The following is a 17,204-nucleotide window of genomic DNA, read 5'->3' on the forward strand; positions in this document are numbered from 1 at the left end:
ACAATACATTTTAGTTGACTAAATCAACTGTAGATTTAGTCAACTAAAATCTTATGATATTTAGTCGACTAAAACTAGACACACTAAAACATTTCAGAATGACTAAAAAATGACTGAAATGAATGAATCTTATTGGAAAGAATATTCTAACTAAAACTAACTGTGAACCTACTTGAGCTCGGCCCGGACGATCTTCAGTTGCTCCACCTCCTTCCTCTTGGGTCCACCAACCACAGAGGAGGAGCGTTGCTCCGCCCCCCCGGCCCCCGACGACTCCTCCGATTGGTTGCTGCCGCCGCCGCCGGCCTTCTCCTCCTTGAGGGCGTTGGCCCCGCCCCCTCCCCCGCTGCGTGTGGACCTCTCTCCTCCTCCTCCTCCTCCTCCTCTCTCCTTCTCCTCCTTCTTCACTGAGCCGCTCGTCTCCTTGGTCTCCTTAACACATTCAACACAGGAACGCATATTATATATGTGTCGTTTTTAAATTTTTAGAAAGCAGATACAAGATACGCAACCAGATATACAAGATATACAAAATAGCAGATCTACAAGCTCATAGTACAGCACTCGGTGCCGCGCTATGAGCTTGTAGACTTTTTAAACGTATGTCGCTATAATATCGGTGGTCCTCAAACTTTTCAGAAGCAAAGATTTGAGTTAGAAATGTATTTTCTTATTCAAAGATTTGCAGACATTTTCACAATTTTCTTTCAAAAATCGCCAAATAAATCTATAAATGACACAGATGCGTTCCCGGATTGAATGGGTTAACGTTAAAGGGATAGTTCACCCAAAAAACGTACTTATTTCCTATCAATTAAACACCCCATGAAGCATTGAATTCATGACAATGTTTTTTTGTCTCATTCCTGAGACAATAATTTGATGTCCTTCTAACCAATGACCCAGTCATCAAATTATTGTCTCAGGAATGGGACAAAAACATAAAGAATCTCCATGAAATCAAGGCTTCATGGGGTGTGTAATTGATAGAAAATAAGTACTTTTTTGGCCTACTTGTTGTCAATTATTTGTACAAGCTCTTGTTTGATTGGATCTTGTTTATTTGATACACTTATTTGTTTTAGCTCTTGCTCATTTGATGTTCCTATTTTGTCTCATCTGTTTAATAAAGTAGGTAGCTGATATATTGTACTTTTACCTTAGCGCTAGGTATACTCTTAGTTGCTTGTTTTAGAAGAGAATGCACTTCAGACTTCTGGTGATTAGTATTTTCGTTCCCTACCTATGTTGAATGCACTTACTGTAAGTCACTTTGGATAAAAGTGTCTGCTAAATGACTGTAATGTAATGTAATGTAAATGACTGTAATGTAATGTAATGTAATGTAATGTAATCACCTAAACACAACTATTTGAGATAATCACTGTTATTTTGTGCATAATCGTCATAATCATTTCCATGTAGTAAAATGTGCATGGTGGTCCTTACCTTCCTCTGCTCCTCCTTGTCCTTCCTGTCCTCCTTGTCGTCCTCCTGCTTCACGGCCGTCTCTCCTCCCTCTGCTCCTCCTTCTGTCTTCACCGAGGCTCCTGTCAGGAGGAGGTTCACAAACATTTTTAACAATCCATTTTCTAAACTTCTCCAAAGTATTTCACCACATTTCCAGGCATATAGACCAATTATTTGTTTACCAACATTGAGACTGGACGCACAGCTGACTGTTTCATGTAATCAATTCCCAACAGATCCCCAAACCTGTTGTTTTGGGGTTTCTCTGGTTTCAGTTCATTCATCCTCCTCTGTGTGTAGGCTGGTGAGGCGCGCCCTAACGAGACATATATACTTCATCGCGCAACGGTATTGCACGCCGAGATGCATTGCAAGCTCTCAACCGCGTTGCGGATGAGACCGTTGTGAGCTTGGAGGTCTGCTATTCTCGGCCATTCTCTGCGCGTGACACCTTCGCGGGACGGAGCATTAATTAGGCTTGATGGGCTGCAGCTGAGCGAGCAAGAACCAGTTCTGGTGCCGTGATCATAAAGCGCTCCCTCCATTTTTATGACAGCCACTGGAGGTGCGGTTTTGAGGACAACTGCTTTGAATTGCTATCATTGTTTACACACAACAGAAACCAAGGGTTATATATGTCAAGAGCGAGAGATCACAGTAAACATCCTAAGCATTCTTCCTCCATACTGGGAGAAAAACAGGATCTGAAAGTTTGATGAGATTTTTACACGTGAGGCTGTGACCACTTTAACATTGTATTGCATCTTATGAGCGGTGGAGTTCTATTGCTGCCGACCTGCGCGCGCATACTGGTTCTTATCAGTGTGACGTTGTCTGATAAGGGGTTCTATAGCAACCATATGGTGCAATAATGAGGCTCTTACCCCAGTGTGTATCAATGCACCAAGACTGAGTCCAGCAAAGGCGTCACGTGACAAAAAGAACAGATCTACAAGCTAACAACGTATCACAGTGCAAATGAAATGCTAGATGTTTTTTAATGAACAAAATCAATAGCCAAATGTATATCCAAACATTTTCCAAAACATTTGATTAATTACAAACCTTTTCCAGGCCTGGAAAACTGTTTTTTTAATTGAAGAAATATTTCCAGAAATGTCATGACCGTGGGAAACCTCCTGGTAGTAGAGTCCTGCATGGAACTGTCTTCTTAATCACGCTCCTACCTGCTCCCGTTGGATTTCTGACTATGCCCACCCCGCAATGATTTCATTTCTGACCATTTAGTTCTGCATAATACCGCAATATCACCGTCCAGTCCTGTGTAAGTCTGCAACATGTGTAGTTTCTGGGGGGCTGTTTATTTGAGAGGAATTGCAGAGAGTTACGTCGACCTGCGCACAGAACGAACACGAGAGAGAGAGAGAGAGAGAGAGAGAGAGAGAGAGAGAGAGAGAGAGAGAGAGAGAGAGAGAGAGAGAGAGAGAGAGAGAGAGAGAGAGAGAGAGAGCGCTGTACAGAGGAAATGATGTTCTCCTCTGAATGTAGACGTAATATTCATATCTTGTTAAAGTAAAGCATGACCAGTCATGCTCCATGTGCTCTATATCTGCTTTATTTTGCGGGACGGTGCAGGAATCGCTTTATCTCCGTTCCCCTTGCTTTACGGCAAAAACAAGCTTCTTCCCCCTTTACTACGACAGCCCTGTGCGTGTAATGAGCCGATCTCCGTGGGGACGGAGGTCACGGAGAATATTCCATGAATTTTCAACGGTACAGTAAAATCGCTCGTTTTGCTGGCAAGGGGATGAAAAACGATGTTTTACTTATGGCAGTCAATGTGTTAAACATCAGTCTGTGTCTACAAATTAACACTTTCCTGTCTGTTTGTGGAATCTTGTTTGACTGATGTGTTTGTAACATGGATGATGATGATTGGTTGGTTTACCGGAGCTGTTGGGCGTGGCCGAGCCGTTGTCACTCTCCGTCTTGGGGACGGTTTCCGCGGCGACGGCCGGGGCGGGCGGGGAGGTGGTCTCTTCCTTGACGTCGATCTCTGTGCTGGACTGTGATTGGAGGACGCCGCTGCCCTTCGCCGCACGCACCTGTGAGGAGACAGGACCAACACGCCATGGTTTAGAGAGAGAGAGAGAGAGAGAGAGAGAGAGAGAGAGAGAGAGAGAGAGAGAGAGAGAGAGAGAGGGGGTTCAATTCTTTTCACAATGTGGCGGAAGGCCAAGCTATCTAGAAAATGGGTTTTGCAATTATAGAGTCTCAGGTCTTCTAGTCCTGACCTGATCGAGGTGCCTACACTGACATAAAACACACAGTGAAGCAGCATTCTGCTTCTACGGTGGAATAATAAACTCCCATTACACCTAAGACAGCCTCTGTGGATAGCTTTAAAGCACCATTACACCTAAGACAGCCTCTGTGGATAGCTTTAAAGCACCATTACACCTAAGACAGACCTCTGTGGATAGCTTTAAAGCACCATTACACCTAAGACAGCCTCTGTGGATAGCTTTAAAGCACCATTACACCTATAAGACAGCCTCTGTGGATAGCTTTAAAGCACCATTACACCTAAGACAGCCTATGTGGATAGCTTTAAAGCACCATTACACCTAAGACAGACCTCTGTGGATAGCTTTAAAGCACCATTACACCTAAGACAGCCTCTGTGGATAGCTTTAAAGCACCATTACACCTAAGACAGCCTCTGTGGATAGCTTTAAAGCACCATTACACCTAAGACAGCCTCTGTAGATAGCTTTAAAGCACCATTACACCTAAGACAGCCTCTGTGGATAGCTTTAAAGCACCATTACACCTAAGACAGCCTCTGTAGATAGCTTTAAAGCACCATTACACCTAAGACAGACCTCTGTGGATAGCTTTAAAGCACCATTACACCTAAGACAGCCTCTGTAGATAGCTTTAAAGCACCATTACACCTAAGACAGACCTCTGTGGATAGCTTTAAAGCACCATTACACCTATGACAGACCTCTGTGGATAGCTTTAAAGCACCATTACACCTAAGACAGCCTCTGTGGATAGCTTTAAAGCACCATTACACCTAAGACAGCCTCTGTGGATAGCTTTAAAGCACCATTACACCTAAGACAGCCTCTGTGGATAGCTTTAAAGCACCATTACACCTAAGACAGGCCTCTGTGGATAGCTTTAAAGCACCATTACACCTAAGACAGCCTCTGTGGATAGCTTTAAAGCACCATTACACCTAAGACAGCCTCTGTGGATAGCTTTAAAGCACCATTACACCTAAGACAGGCCTCTGTGGATAGCTTTAAAGCACCATTACACCTAAGACAGCCTCTGTGGATAGCTTTAAAGCACCATTACACCTAAGACAGGCCTCTGTGGATAGCTTTAAAGCACCATTACACCTAAGACAGCCTCTGTGGATAGCTTTAAAGCACCATTACACCTAAGACAGCCTCTGTGGATAGCTTTAAAGCACCATTACACCTAAGACAGAGATGCTCATAGGCCTGCGTCCTGCGTCGCTGACGCACAATATCGAGAAAGGACGCATTCATGACACAGTCGTGGCGTCCATGGGACGCACTAGAGTTGTCACCAACAACAGAGAAAAATATAAAAATAATTCGCGGTAAAATATTTTTTTACCGCGAATATTTTACAAATCCACAGTATCGGCCCGATAATTATCGGTCCGATATCAGGAATTATGACGTCATCCTGATAAAACCGATAACATTAATTATAGCTCCGATAATACATAATATTTGTTTTGTCAGCTGTGATCTGCATGGACTCTCTCGGTAAGACACCGTTGTGTGGAGAAGTACAACTCTCTCGGTTAGACACCGTTGTGTGGAGAGTATATGCAATCCCCGGCCAGTCGCCCCAAAACACACTCGCCCTGGGACTAATACGGCGACCTCGGAACGGCCGCCTCCGCGGAAAAATGGGGGCGACTATGTTTTGGGGCGAGGCTTTCAGTTACCAACACGAGCCGTAAAAACGAAAATGAAACAACTCTAGTTTCTGCAAATCCCCGATGCGCATTGCAAGCTTCACAACGCTGGGATGCATGTCCCGCGGTCTCACCAGGTCATGCACTTAGTTCATGTTGCTGTCAAATCTAGATATTACAACTTGTGTCAGGTATGTTTATATCACCACCAGTCAGTCAATCAATGCAATTTGAAATGTGAGTTCGCTACCCACGAGCATTAGTGAGTTAGTTAGGAAGGAGGGGAGGAAGGGGGCGAGGACGGCCCGGGAGGGTGATTATCTCGCAGCGCCATTATTTATTATTTTATTATCTTAAAGGTTCGATGACATTCATTTTCTTTTTTTTTTCTTTTTAATGTTTTTTTGGGGGTTTTATGACCTCAATTACACCCAAAAAATCTGAACTTTGAACATTCAGTGGATTTTCTGTGGTCTGGGGTTTTCTGAATAATTAGGCTGAAAAGTAATCTGAGCTTGGCCCTTCGGCAGTGAGGTCACAGCCGATTAATCCCGCCCACTCTCCTCCTCGCCCCTCCCCTCCCCTATCCTTTATTTTGGGGGGGGCGGAGCAGAGGCGATGATTGACAGGCAAAATCCCTCACCAGCGACACCCGCAGGCAAAGATTTCTTTTTTCATTGCAGTTGAAAAGGCTTTAGAAATGTGAGACAAAGACACCTACAGTGAATCACTGGAGTGGAATTTTCAGTTAAAATGTTTTGTACACGTTTGAAGGACCAGGACAAAGACTCTGAATGTGGTGTAAACATGAATGTCATGATACCTTTAAAAAACGCAGTGTCTGTAAAAAAAAAAAAAAAAGTTGGATGGGTGTGTTTTGCCAAACTGCTACTCTGCTTCAACTTCACTTCATCTCCTAGCGAGTTATCTTAGTCCTGAAAAATAATATCCATTAGGAACTTCCATTATGGAAGTGATCTGTTTTACAATTCTTGGTTGTAAACTAGTTTGGTCAGTGAGAGAGTGAGACAGGAGAGAGTGAGACAGGAGAGAGTGAGACAGGTGCACGGGAGCAGAAAGACAGTCTTGTCTCATCATCTCTGTTCATTGACAGCGCGCCGTCACGTTACTATAGTAACCCGACACCGGCACTGCACGTGTTGCAGCCTCGTTGTACGAGGTGTCGTGCACCGAAAGTGGCAGATCGACAAGCTCACAATGCGTCGCGGACGCAAGGCATTGTGAGCTTGTAGATCTGCTATTTTCGACACACGACCGCTGTGTAAATCTAGCTTGTATGTACAACTGGCTGCAGTCATAAATCTGCATTATGATTCAAACAGACTGTAACATCCAAATCGTTGGTTCTTGAATTATTTGTTGTTTCAGTTTATACCACACTGGCTGCTGTTATAATATCTGCATTACTGTTCAAGAAGAACGTAACAAACACAGTATAAGTAAAATGATGTCATGATATACTGCATTTGGTTAGGTCAAAGCTATGTTAAGTCCACCTTTGCCCACTTGTAGTATTTCTTACCATAAGGTGTGCTAATACTACAGATTCATATACATTTTAAATATATATATTTATGATTTTTAGTATATATATATATATATACTTGTATTTATCGGTTATCGGTATCGGTCTTGAGAAGCAGGAAGTTATCGATATCGGTATCGGTTTAAAAAAAACCAATATCTTGCACCTCTAAAATCCACGGGACACCATCATTTTGCATGCTCAAGTCCTACTTCTTCACTCTTGCTTTTGGTTGATTTTTACATCTCTGTGTTGTTATTCATGTCCTCACTGTATTGCCTGATTCACTGCCTTTTTCTTTTATTTTAATGTTGTTTTATGCTTTTGCTTTTCTTTTTAGCTTTATTGTTAAATTAGTTGTAATTGTATTGTTGCTCTGTAAATCACTTTGAGCTGCATTTCATGTGCTTTACAAATAAAGGCCCAGCATCTAACCAGTCATTTCCATGGCAGAATTAAAGCAATACTTTTTCTCCTATCAATTAGTCCCCATGAAGCCTTGAATTCATGGATATTTATTTTGGGTGGTAGGAGACCAACATTAAACTATATCAAAGAACAATATAAACAACTCTCATAGTATTAATCAGATCAAAGAGAACATCTTAAATATAGTTTTTCTCTTGTTACGATTGGTCTCCTATGGTTGCACCTAGGCTCCAATGTAGCCTGACAGTGCATCGCGGGTTCGAGACCCGTTCCCGACGATCTTTACTGCATGTCTCTCTCCCTGTTTCCTGTCCATATCCACTATATCTATACATAAAGGCAGAAAAGCCCTAACAAATATCCCCCCCCTCCCCCTCAAAAGAAAGGAAAACAGATTGGTCTCCTATTATCTTCAATTAGTCAATTATTGGATTATTGTCTCAGGAATGTGATAAAAACAAACAAACAAAAAAAAGCACCATTACACACAAAATTCAAGGCTTCATGGGATGAGTAATTGATAGGAAATAAGTCATGCTTTGTATTCCCCCAGTATTATACTTTGGGCTTTTCAAAAATAGCAGATATACAAGCTCATACTGTAGTAGATCTGCTATTTTTGAAAAATCCTCAACATTTGTGCAAATCTTTGAATATGTTTTTTAAAGTGAACATTTGTAACTCAAATCTTTGCTTCTGGGGGGATTCTACAAATGTATTCTAAATCCCCAGAAGCAAAGATTTGAGTTAAAAATGTTTGCTTTAAAAATATATATATATTCAAAGATTTGCACACATTTTCATGATTTTTCCAAAAGTAGCACGGTGCCGCGCTATGAGCTTGTAGATCTGCTATTTTTGAATAGCCAAAGTATAAAAAATCATGGTTAAAGTGGTTACATGGATCGGTTCCCGGTCTTAAAGGGTTAATCAGTGTAGTTACCTGGTGTAGTTCAGACTGAGTCTATTTCAACAGTGTAGTTACCTGGTGTAGTTCAGACTGAGTCTTTAAACAGTATAGTTACCTGGTGTAGTTCAGACTGAGTCTCTATTTAAACAGTGTAGTTACCTGGTGTAGTTCAGACTGAGTCTATTTAAACAGTGTAGTTACCTGGTGTAGTTCAGACTGAGTCTCTATTTCAACAGTGTAGTTACCTGGTGTAGTTCAGACTGAGTCTATTCAAACAGTGTAGTTACCTGGTGTAGTTCAGACTGAGTCTATTTAAACAGTGTAGTTACAATACCTGGTGTAGTTCAGACTGAGTCTATTTAAACAGTGTAGTTACCTGGTGTAGTTCAGACTGAGTCTATTTAAACAGTGTAGTTACCTGGTGTAGTTCAGACTGAGTCTCTATTTAATCAGTGTAGTTACCTGGTGTAGTTCAGACTGAGTCTATTTAAACAGTGTAGTTACCTGGTGTAGTTCAGACTGAGTCCATTTAAACAGTGTAGTTACCTGGTGTAGTTCAGACTGAGTCTATTTAAACAGTGTAGTTACCTGGTGTAGTTCAGACTGAGTCTATTCAAACAGTGTAGTTACCTGGTGTAGTTCAGACTGAGTCTCTATTTAAACAGTGTAGTTACCTGGTGTAGTTCAGACTGAGTCTCTATTTAAACAGTGTAGTTACCTGGTGTAGTTCAGACTGAGTCTATTTAAACAGTGTAGTTACCTGGTGTAGTTCAGACTGAGTCTATTTAAACAGTGTAGTTACCTGGTGTAGTTCAGACTGAGTCTATTTAAACAGTGTAGTTACCTGGTGTAGTTCAGACTGAGTCTATTTAAACAGTGTAGTTACCTGGTGTAGTTCAGACTGAGTCTATTCAAACAGTGTAGTTACCTGGTGTAGTTCAGACTGAGTCTCTATTTAAACAGTGTAGTTACCTGGTGTAGTTCAGACTGAGTCTCTATTTAAACAGTGTAGTTACCTGGTGTAGTTCAGACTGAGTCTATTTAAACAGTGTAGTTACCTGGTGTAGTTCAGACTGAGTCTATTTAAACAGTGTAGTTACCTGGTGTAGTTCAGACTGAGTCCATTTAAACAGTGTAGTTACCTGGTGTAGTTCAGACTGAGTCTATTTAAACAGTGTAGTTACCTGGTGTAGTTCAGACTGAGTCTATTCAAACAGTGTAGTTACCTGGTGTAGTTCAGACTGAGTCTATTCAAACAGTGTAGTTACCTGGTGTAGTTCAGACTGAGTCTCTATTTAATCAGTGTAGTTACCTGGTGTAGTTCAGACTGAGTCTATTTAAACAGTGTAGTTACCTGGTGTAGTTCAGACTGAGTCTATTTAAACAGTGTAGTTACCTGGTGTAGTTCAGACTGAGTCTCTCTCAGTCTCATCTTGTATTTAATGACCTCTCCTTTCATCTGCTGGTTGTGTGTCTGCAGGGTGCTGATCAGGTGCCTCATCTCTCGGTTGATTGGACCTGAGCACAGGGGTCAAAGGTCAAACATCCTCACTGTTATGTCCAAAACCATAGACATATAAAGGTCGACTCCTCCTCCTCTGACTCTGGGACATCTGTATCTGCGGCCGCCATTTTTGGGAAGGCAGACTGCCTATCAAAGTGACTACTGGCCAATCACAGCGCGTCTTTTGCGGGACTTGGCAGAATCTAGTTGTATAAATGTAAATATTATATTTTAACTAGATTCTGATAAGTCCCGGAAAAGACACGCTGTGATTGGCCAGTGGTCACTTTGAGTGGCAGCGTGTCTTCCCGAATATGGCGGCCACGGATACAGGAGGGCGCTCCAATGAACTGCAAGCGGCCAATGAGGTGTCTAGGTTTCTATATCTATGTCTAAAACAGTTTGTTTTCAGCAACAGGCTCTATGCACAGCAGACATAATGTAAAGAAACCGGGCCTCTTCCTTACTTCCTTCACAGGTGTTACCAATGATACTAATGAAGGCTCTGTTCCATTTAGTGTAACACAGTGGTTCTCACCCCCATAACTCTGAGAGTTTACACATGGAACCAAATGGACCCGTACATGTGTAAACACTCAGAGTTACACACCCGTATGGTGTCCATTTAGAACCCCCTCAAGGACCCATGAGGGTCCCTGGACCACACTTTGAGACCCACTGGTGTAGCAGAGTGTTTCCAGTGAGTCAACACCCTGACTCTGTTTGACCAGAATGGAACAGAGCCTTCATTAGTATCATTGTAACAACCTGTGAAGGAAGTAAGGAAGAGGCCCAGTGTCTTTACAATATGTCTGCTGTGCATAGAGAGACTGCTGGACAAAAGAACTTAATGGATCCAATATAATTATTAGTCAGAAGCTCTTATCAATACCTTTCATTGGTACAGTATTGATAAACAGCCACAGACACACTGACAAGATGGCGTTGTTGTTGCGAGTTTGTAGCTCGCAGTACGGCACTCGGTGCTGCGCTATGAACTTGTATATCTGCTATTTTTGAATAGCCAAAGAAATCTAAAAAGTGTTAAGTGCTACTTTTTCATCACAGCTATTCACATTCGTTGGTGTAAATATGCTCCATCGTTCATAATAGACAGTGTGATATGAGACTGACACTGTCTTACTTACAGTACAATGCATAGCAGTGTTACTTTTTACAGCAAATTCTTCTTTTGAATAAAAATCCATTTAGTTTTAGTCATCTGAAATGTTTTAGTTTTAGGTTGAATAAATATGAGATTTTAGTCAAGATTTAGTTCGATTTAGTTCAATTTAGTCAATTAATTGACCCAACTGGGTCAATTAATTAAGATTTGAATGGGTCAATGGCTAATGGCAACCCAGGTCGTTTACCTGCTTGCTGATTGGCTGCTAGGGGTGTGGTGGTAAGGTTTACCTGCTTGCTCATTGGCTGCCAGGGTCTGCTCAAACTCGATGCGCAGCATCTCGTACTCCTTCCTGACCTGAGCCAGAGTGTCTTCTAGTTGAAACACCTCCGTACGAACCTTCCTCTGGAGAGCCACCTCATCATTCTGACCACACACACACACACACACACACACACACATACACATACACACACACACACACACACACATTTTAACAATGTATTCATGTCCACATTAAGGAGAGCATTAACTGTGATCTGTCACAGGTCTGTGTGTTCAGACTAATTTAACCCATTAAGACCTGAAGCCGATTCTACATGTCTCCTAAATCTCAACAGTATTCTGAAAAACGTATGTTTCTATATCTAGTGGTGCTCAATCTTTTTCATGTCAAGGACCCCCAAAATTAAATGTATTTGGCCGCGGACCCCCATCAAAATATTTTGTTCCAGGGACCCCCAGAAGCAAAGATTTGAGTTAAAAATGTTAGCTTTAAAAATATATATACTCAAAGATTTGCACACATTTTCACAATTTTTCAAAAATAGCAGATCTACAAGCTCGTAGCGCGGCACTCGGTGCCGCGCTATGAGCTTGTAGATCTGCTATTTTTGAATAGCCCAAAGTGTAAAATAATGCTTTTTAGCTGAAATCAAAAAATGACACAGTTCCAGGTCTTAATGGGTTAAACAAGTCAACCCAAAGCCGCCCTGTGTGGACCTATCTGCTTTGGTTACCGTGGTAACAACGTAGGCGTCATGACTTTTATCTCTTTATTATGTGTTCTTCAAATTCTTTATTTTCCTCTGACACTGCAGATAGGACCTTGTGAACCCATGTTCTGCCATGCCGCGAGATATGTCCTCATATATTGCCTTGTTCCTGTACATTCCAAGTTTGTCTTGTACTGAGGTATCCCCCTCAAAGTGCTAGGAGACATTGAATATCTCCATCTGTCCACTGAATGCTGCTCAACATTTCTTCTGTAAAACCTATGCTGCACTATTGTTTTGTTTTCATTAACCCCTTGCGCTCTCGTAAATCAAAATCAATGGGGCGGCCATAGCTGAGTGGTTAGTGAGCCCGCCTAGGGAGCCAGAGGCCCTGGTTGCCCCAGGTACAAATCCAGGCCACGCCAGCATATGAGTCGATGAAATTAAATTTGTCCCTGAGCAAGACTCTTAACCCCTAATTGCTCACAGGCCCTCATTGGAAACAAGCCCGCAAGGACTTTCATGAACGTCCTGTTAAAAGGAATTATCCTTATCTGGCTCTGTAATGATGTCAGTGGAGCTCAGATGGCGCTGCAAGTAACGTTTTGGACAGTTTGATATGCAAGTTCGGTGGTTAGATCAGGTTACTGTGTTCAGTCTGAGACGCATCTTTAGGAATCAGATTTGAATCAGATCTGAAACCACTTCTAAATGTGTCTCAGGTTGGATTCTATGTGACCTGTCTCTGTTCAGACTACATGAAACAGATGGGATTCTATGTGACCTGTCTCTGTTCAGACTACATAAAACAGATGGGATTCTATGTGACCTGTCTCTGTTCAGACTACATGAAACAAATGGGATTCTATGTGACCTGTCTCTGTTCAGACTACATGAAACAAATGGGATTCTATGTGACCTGTCTCTGTTCAGACTACATAAAACAAATGGGATTCTATGTGACCTGTCTCTGTTCAGACTACATAAAACAAATGGGATTCTATGTGACCTGTCTCTGTTCAGACTACATGAAACAAATGGGATTCTATGTGACCTGTCTCTGTTCAGACTACATGAAACAAATGGGATTCTATGTGACCTGTCTCTGTTCAGACTACATAAAACAAATGGGATTCTATGTGACCTGTCTCTGTTCAGACTTCATAAAACAAATGGGATTCTATGTGACCTGTCTCTGTTCAGACTTCATAAAACAAATGGGATTCTATGTGACCTGTCTCTGTTCAGACTACATGAAACAAATGGGATTCTATGTGACCTGTCTCTGTTCAGACTACATAAAACAAATGGGATTCTATGTGACCTGTCTCTGTTCAGACTACATGAAACAAATGGGATTCTATGTGACCTGTCTCTGTTCAGACTACATGAAACAAATGGGATTCTATGTGACCTGTCTCTGTTCAGACTACATAAAACAAATGGGATTCTATGTGACCTGTCTCTGTTCAGACTTCATAAAACAAATGGGCTTCTATGTGACCTGTCTCTGTTCAGACTTCATAAAACAAATGGGATTCTATGTGACCTGTCTCTGTTCAGACTACATGAAACAAATGGGATTCTATGTGACCTGTCTCTGTTCAGACTACATAAAACAAATGGGATTCCAATCTGGATTTGGCTGCCAGTGTAAACAGGGCGTCATGGGTATGAGTAACAGCGTCTCCACCATATGTGGAGGCTGACAATTATAGCAGAGACAGCACACTACTTTGCCAGCCTTTTTGCGCGCACACACACACACACACCCCCCCACACACACCCCCACACACACACACACCCCCACACACACCCCCCCACACACACACACACCCCCCCCCCCCCCCCCCACACACACACACACACACACACACACACACACACACACACACACACACACCTCCATGTGCTCCAGCTGGCGGAGGCGTGCAGTCCTGGTGGTGTTCAGTCTGGACCGGGTCTCGTCCAGCTGGGCCTTGAGGACCAGAGACTCGTTGTAGAGGACAGAGAACTGAGACTGGAGACAGTGGTACTCTGAGGACTCCTTTACTACGCCTTCTGCACGACTCAGCAACTCCACCTAACAACACACACACACGAGTTAGACTGGAGACAGTGGTACTCTGAGGACTCCTTTACTACGCCTTCTGCACGACTCAGCAACTCCACCTAACAACACAATTTACAATGTAGTCATTTATCAGACACAATCCAGAGTGATTTACAGTAAGCAAGGTAAACACCAGGTAATCATCAAATGCATAGAAATAGTAATGTAGGATCATAGGTAAACCAAGAACCTATCATCAGTCTAAGCAGTACAATATCGAAAAAAATCTATAATCTGTACATTGAAACATGCTATGTACTGTATGTTACATTTTAGCGTTTGCATAAGCCTGCATGGTCATCAAGGCTAGGGCAAGTGTTACAGGCTGAGGAGGAGTCTGAAGAGGTGAGTCTTTAGATTACACCGGAAGATTGAGTGTGACGCACGCACACACATGCGCACCACACACACACACACACGTGAGATAGGAGAGAGAAACAGAGAATGAAACGCAGTAGGTGGACTGCACCTACAGACAGATTTTACTTTATGGTGAATGTCCAACTGGTGTATTTTCAACTGGCTGCAACTATGGAACGGATTACCGAATGTTTTAAAAAAAAATCCCCCGATTGTACGAGACCTCTATGTGTGTAATGAGGGGATCACTGTGAGGACGGTGATCACTGAAAATATTTTGTGACTACTTGAAAAAGGTTCAAAAATGGTTAAAAATCCAGGCACTGACTGTACCCTGTTTAAAAAAAACCCTGGCACTCAATGTGTTAGGTTTTAAGCATATTTGCGATAATATCATTAACCGTAATTATTTTTGCCACAATAATCGTGACATGGAATTTTCAGTCACATCCCTGTGTAGGTCTGACATTTATCCATCCATTGAATACTTTATTAACAGTTTGCAAAAAGTACTAAGGTACAGTTATACAATAATGTTAAAGGGATAACACTGAGGACTTGTTTACATTGTGGTACTGTGTATTCAATTAATCAAGACATACAAAGACATGGCAAGCTAGAAGACTTGTCTAGGTCCAGTTCTTTTATGGTGGTTTTGAGCTTTGTGATGGTTGGTGGTAGCAGAGCATTCCACATTCTGGAGGCATAATAGTGAATGGATAATTAAACCCCCCCCCCCCGTCTACGGAATACAAGAGGCACGGTGCAGAAAACAAGCAGAATGACAGAGAATTGTTGTACTTTTCATTGCGGATACGGAAATGGTGGTGTGCAAAGTGCTGTATTGTGTGTGTGGATATGGTTTTGTAGAAGGCATGTTCTAAAGTGGATAACGCTGATTTAAAATGGAATGGAAACCTGCAGCTTTTCACAGAGAATTCAGCACCAGTCACCATAACACCGGCTGTTTGACAGCGACGGGCGTAATGGAGCGATGTGAGCGGGAGAGAGAGAGGGAGAGAGAGAGAGAGAGAGAGAGAGAGGGAGAGAGTGAGTGAGAGTGTGAGTGAGTGTGTATGTATGTGTATTTTTTATAATAGTGTTTTTGTTGCACTTACAATGCCTGAACTTACTGCTGTCTCAATTACTAGGTTCCTTGTTGTTTTAGAATGGTATTACAATGAATTGTATCCATTTCATCAAGGAGTTTAACGTGATTATTAAAACAATTAGCTATCAAACCTTCATAGTGCTGTTCTCCTGGTTGAATCATGAATATGAACAAACCTTCATAGTGCTGTTCTCCTGGTTGAATAAAGAATATGAACAAACCTTCATAGTGCTGTTCTCCTGGTTGAATCATGAATATGAACAAACCTTCATAGTGCTGTTCTCCTGGTTGAATAATGAATATGAACAAACCTTCATAGTGCTGTTCTCCTGGTTGAATCATGAATATGAACAAACCTTCATAGTGCTGTTCTCCTGGTTGAATAAAGAATATGAACAAACCTTCATAGTGCTGTTCTCCTGGTTGAATCATGAATATGAACAAACCTTCATAGTGCTGTTCTCCTGGTTGAATAATGAATATGAACAAACCTTCATAGTGCTGTTCTCCTGGTTGAATCATGAATATGAACAAACCTTCATAGTGCTGTTCTCCTGGTTGAATCATGAATATGAACAAACCTTCATAGTGCTGTTCTCCTGGTTGAATCATGAATATGAACAAACCTTCATAGTGCTGTTCTCCTGGTTGAATCATGAATATGAACAAACCTTCATAGTGCTGTTCTCCTGGTTGAATCATGAATATGAACAAACCTTCATAGTGCTGTTCTCCTGGTTGAATCATGAATATGAACAAACCTTCATAGTGCTGTTCTCCTGGTTGAATCATGAATATGAACAAACCTTCATAGTGCTGTTCTCCTGGTTGAATAAAGAATATGAACAAACCTTCATAGTGCTGTTCTCCTGGTTGAATAATGAATATGAACAAACCTTCATAGTGCTGTTCTCCTGGTTGAATAATGAATATGAACAAACCTTCATAGTGCTGTTCTCCTGGTTGAATCATGAATATGAACAAACCTTCATAGTGCTGTTCTCCTGGTTGAATCATGAATATGAACAAACCTTCATAGTGCTGTTCTCCTGGTTGAATCATGAATATGAACAAACCTTCATAGTGCTGTTCTCCTGGTTGAATCATGAATATGAACAAACCTTCATAGTGCTGTTCTCCTGGTTGACGTTCTGCAGGTCTTGCTGTAGTTTCTGTAGTTCACTGAGACGGTTCTCTGCCAGCTCTCTGTTCTCCTCCAGCTCACTGTTCATCTCCTCAAACTAGAACACATAATATACATATTAACAGCTCTCTGTTCATCTCCTCAAACTAGAACACATAATATACATGTTATTAACAGCTCTCTGTTCATCTCCTCAAACTGTAAAGATAACAAACTGTTCAAGACAAACTGTGAAGATAAAACAAAACACTATAGTGTTCAGACTCCTGACACAATGATCTAACATGATGTTAAAGTGTTCAGACTGTCAGAACAACGTGGTTACCTTTCGTTTGTTGATAGTGATGGTTCCACACACACTGCTGGCCTCACCACACACCTTGTAGCCTTTACTGTTCACCTGGAATGAATGAATGACATATATCATTATTATTATGATATATCTTTACTGTTCACCTGGAATGATTACATAATGAGTCTATAATACATGGTTTCATAAAAATCTTAGGAGGAACTAAGTTTTGTAGTGACTAGTTCAAAGGGTTTGTAGATCTGGTAGCAGAATGTT

At 41.7% G+C, this 17,204-nt stretch overlaps 1 protein-coding gene across 2 annotated transcripts in view; it reads right to left on the reverse strand.

Annotated features, from left to right (window-relative positions):
* rnf20 (ring finger protein 20, E3 ubiquitin protein ligase) overlaps positions 1-17,204 on the reverse strand; it is a 55,182-nt gene that overhangs the window by 17,196 nt on the left and 20,782 nt on the right. For both annotated transcript variants that reach the window (XM_080416803.1, XM_080416804.1), the window contains exons 9-16: positions 16,962-17,036; positions 16,614-16,733; positions 13,812-13,991; positions 11,204-11,339; positions 9,680-9,801; positions 3,380-3,536; positions 1,450-1,550; positions 173-432 (exon numbers count right to left, since the gene is read on the reverse strand). In XM_080416803.1, coding sequence (XP_080272929.1) covers positions 173-432; positions 1,450-1,550; positions 3,380-3,536; positions 9,680-9,801; positions 11,204-11,339; positions 13,812-13,991; positions 16,614-16,733; positions 16,962-17,036 — 1,151 coding nt within the window. The remainder of the gene's footprint in view (positions 1-172; positions 433-1,449; positions 1,551-3,379; positions 3,537-9,679; positions 9,802-11,203; positions 11,340-13,811; positions 13,992-16,613; positions 16,734-16,961; positions 17,037-17,204) is intronic.

This window comes from Gymnoscopelus braueri, assembly GCF_963280865.1.
Source record: "Gymnoscopelus braueri genome assembly, chromosome: 20".
Classification (NCBI taxonomy): domain Eukaryota; kingdom Metazoa; phylum Chordata; class Actinopteri; order Myctophiformes; family Myctophidae; genus Gymnoscopelus; species Gymnoscopelus braueri.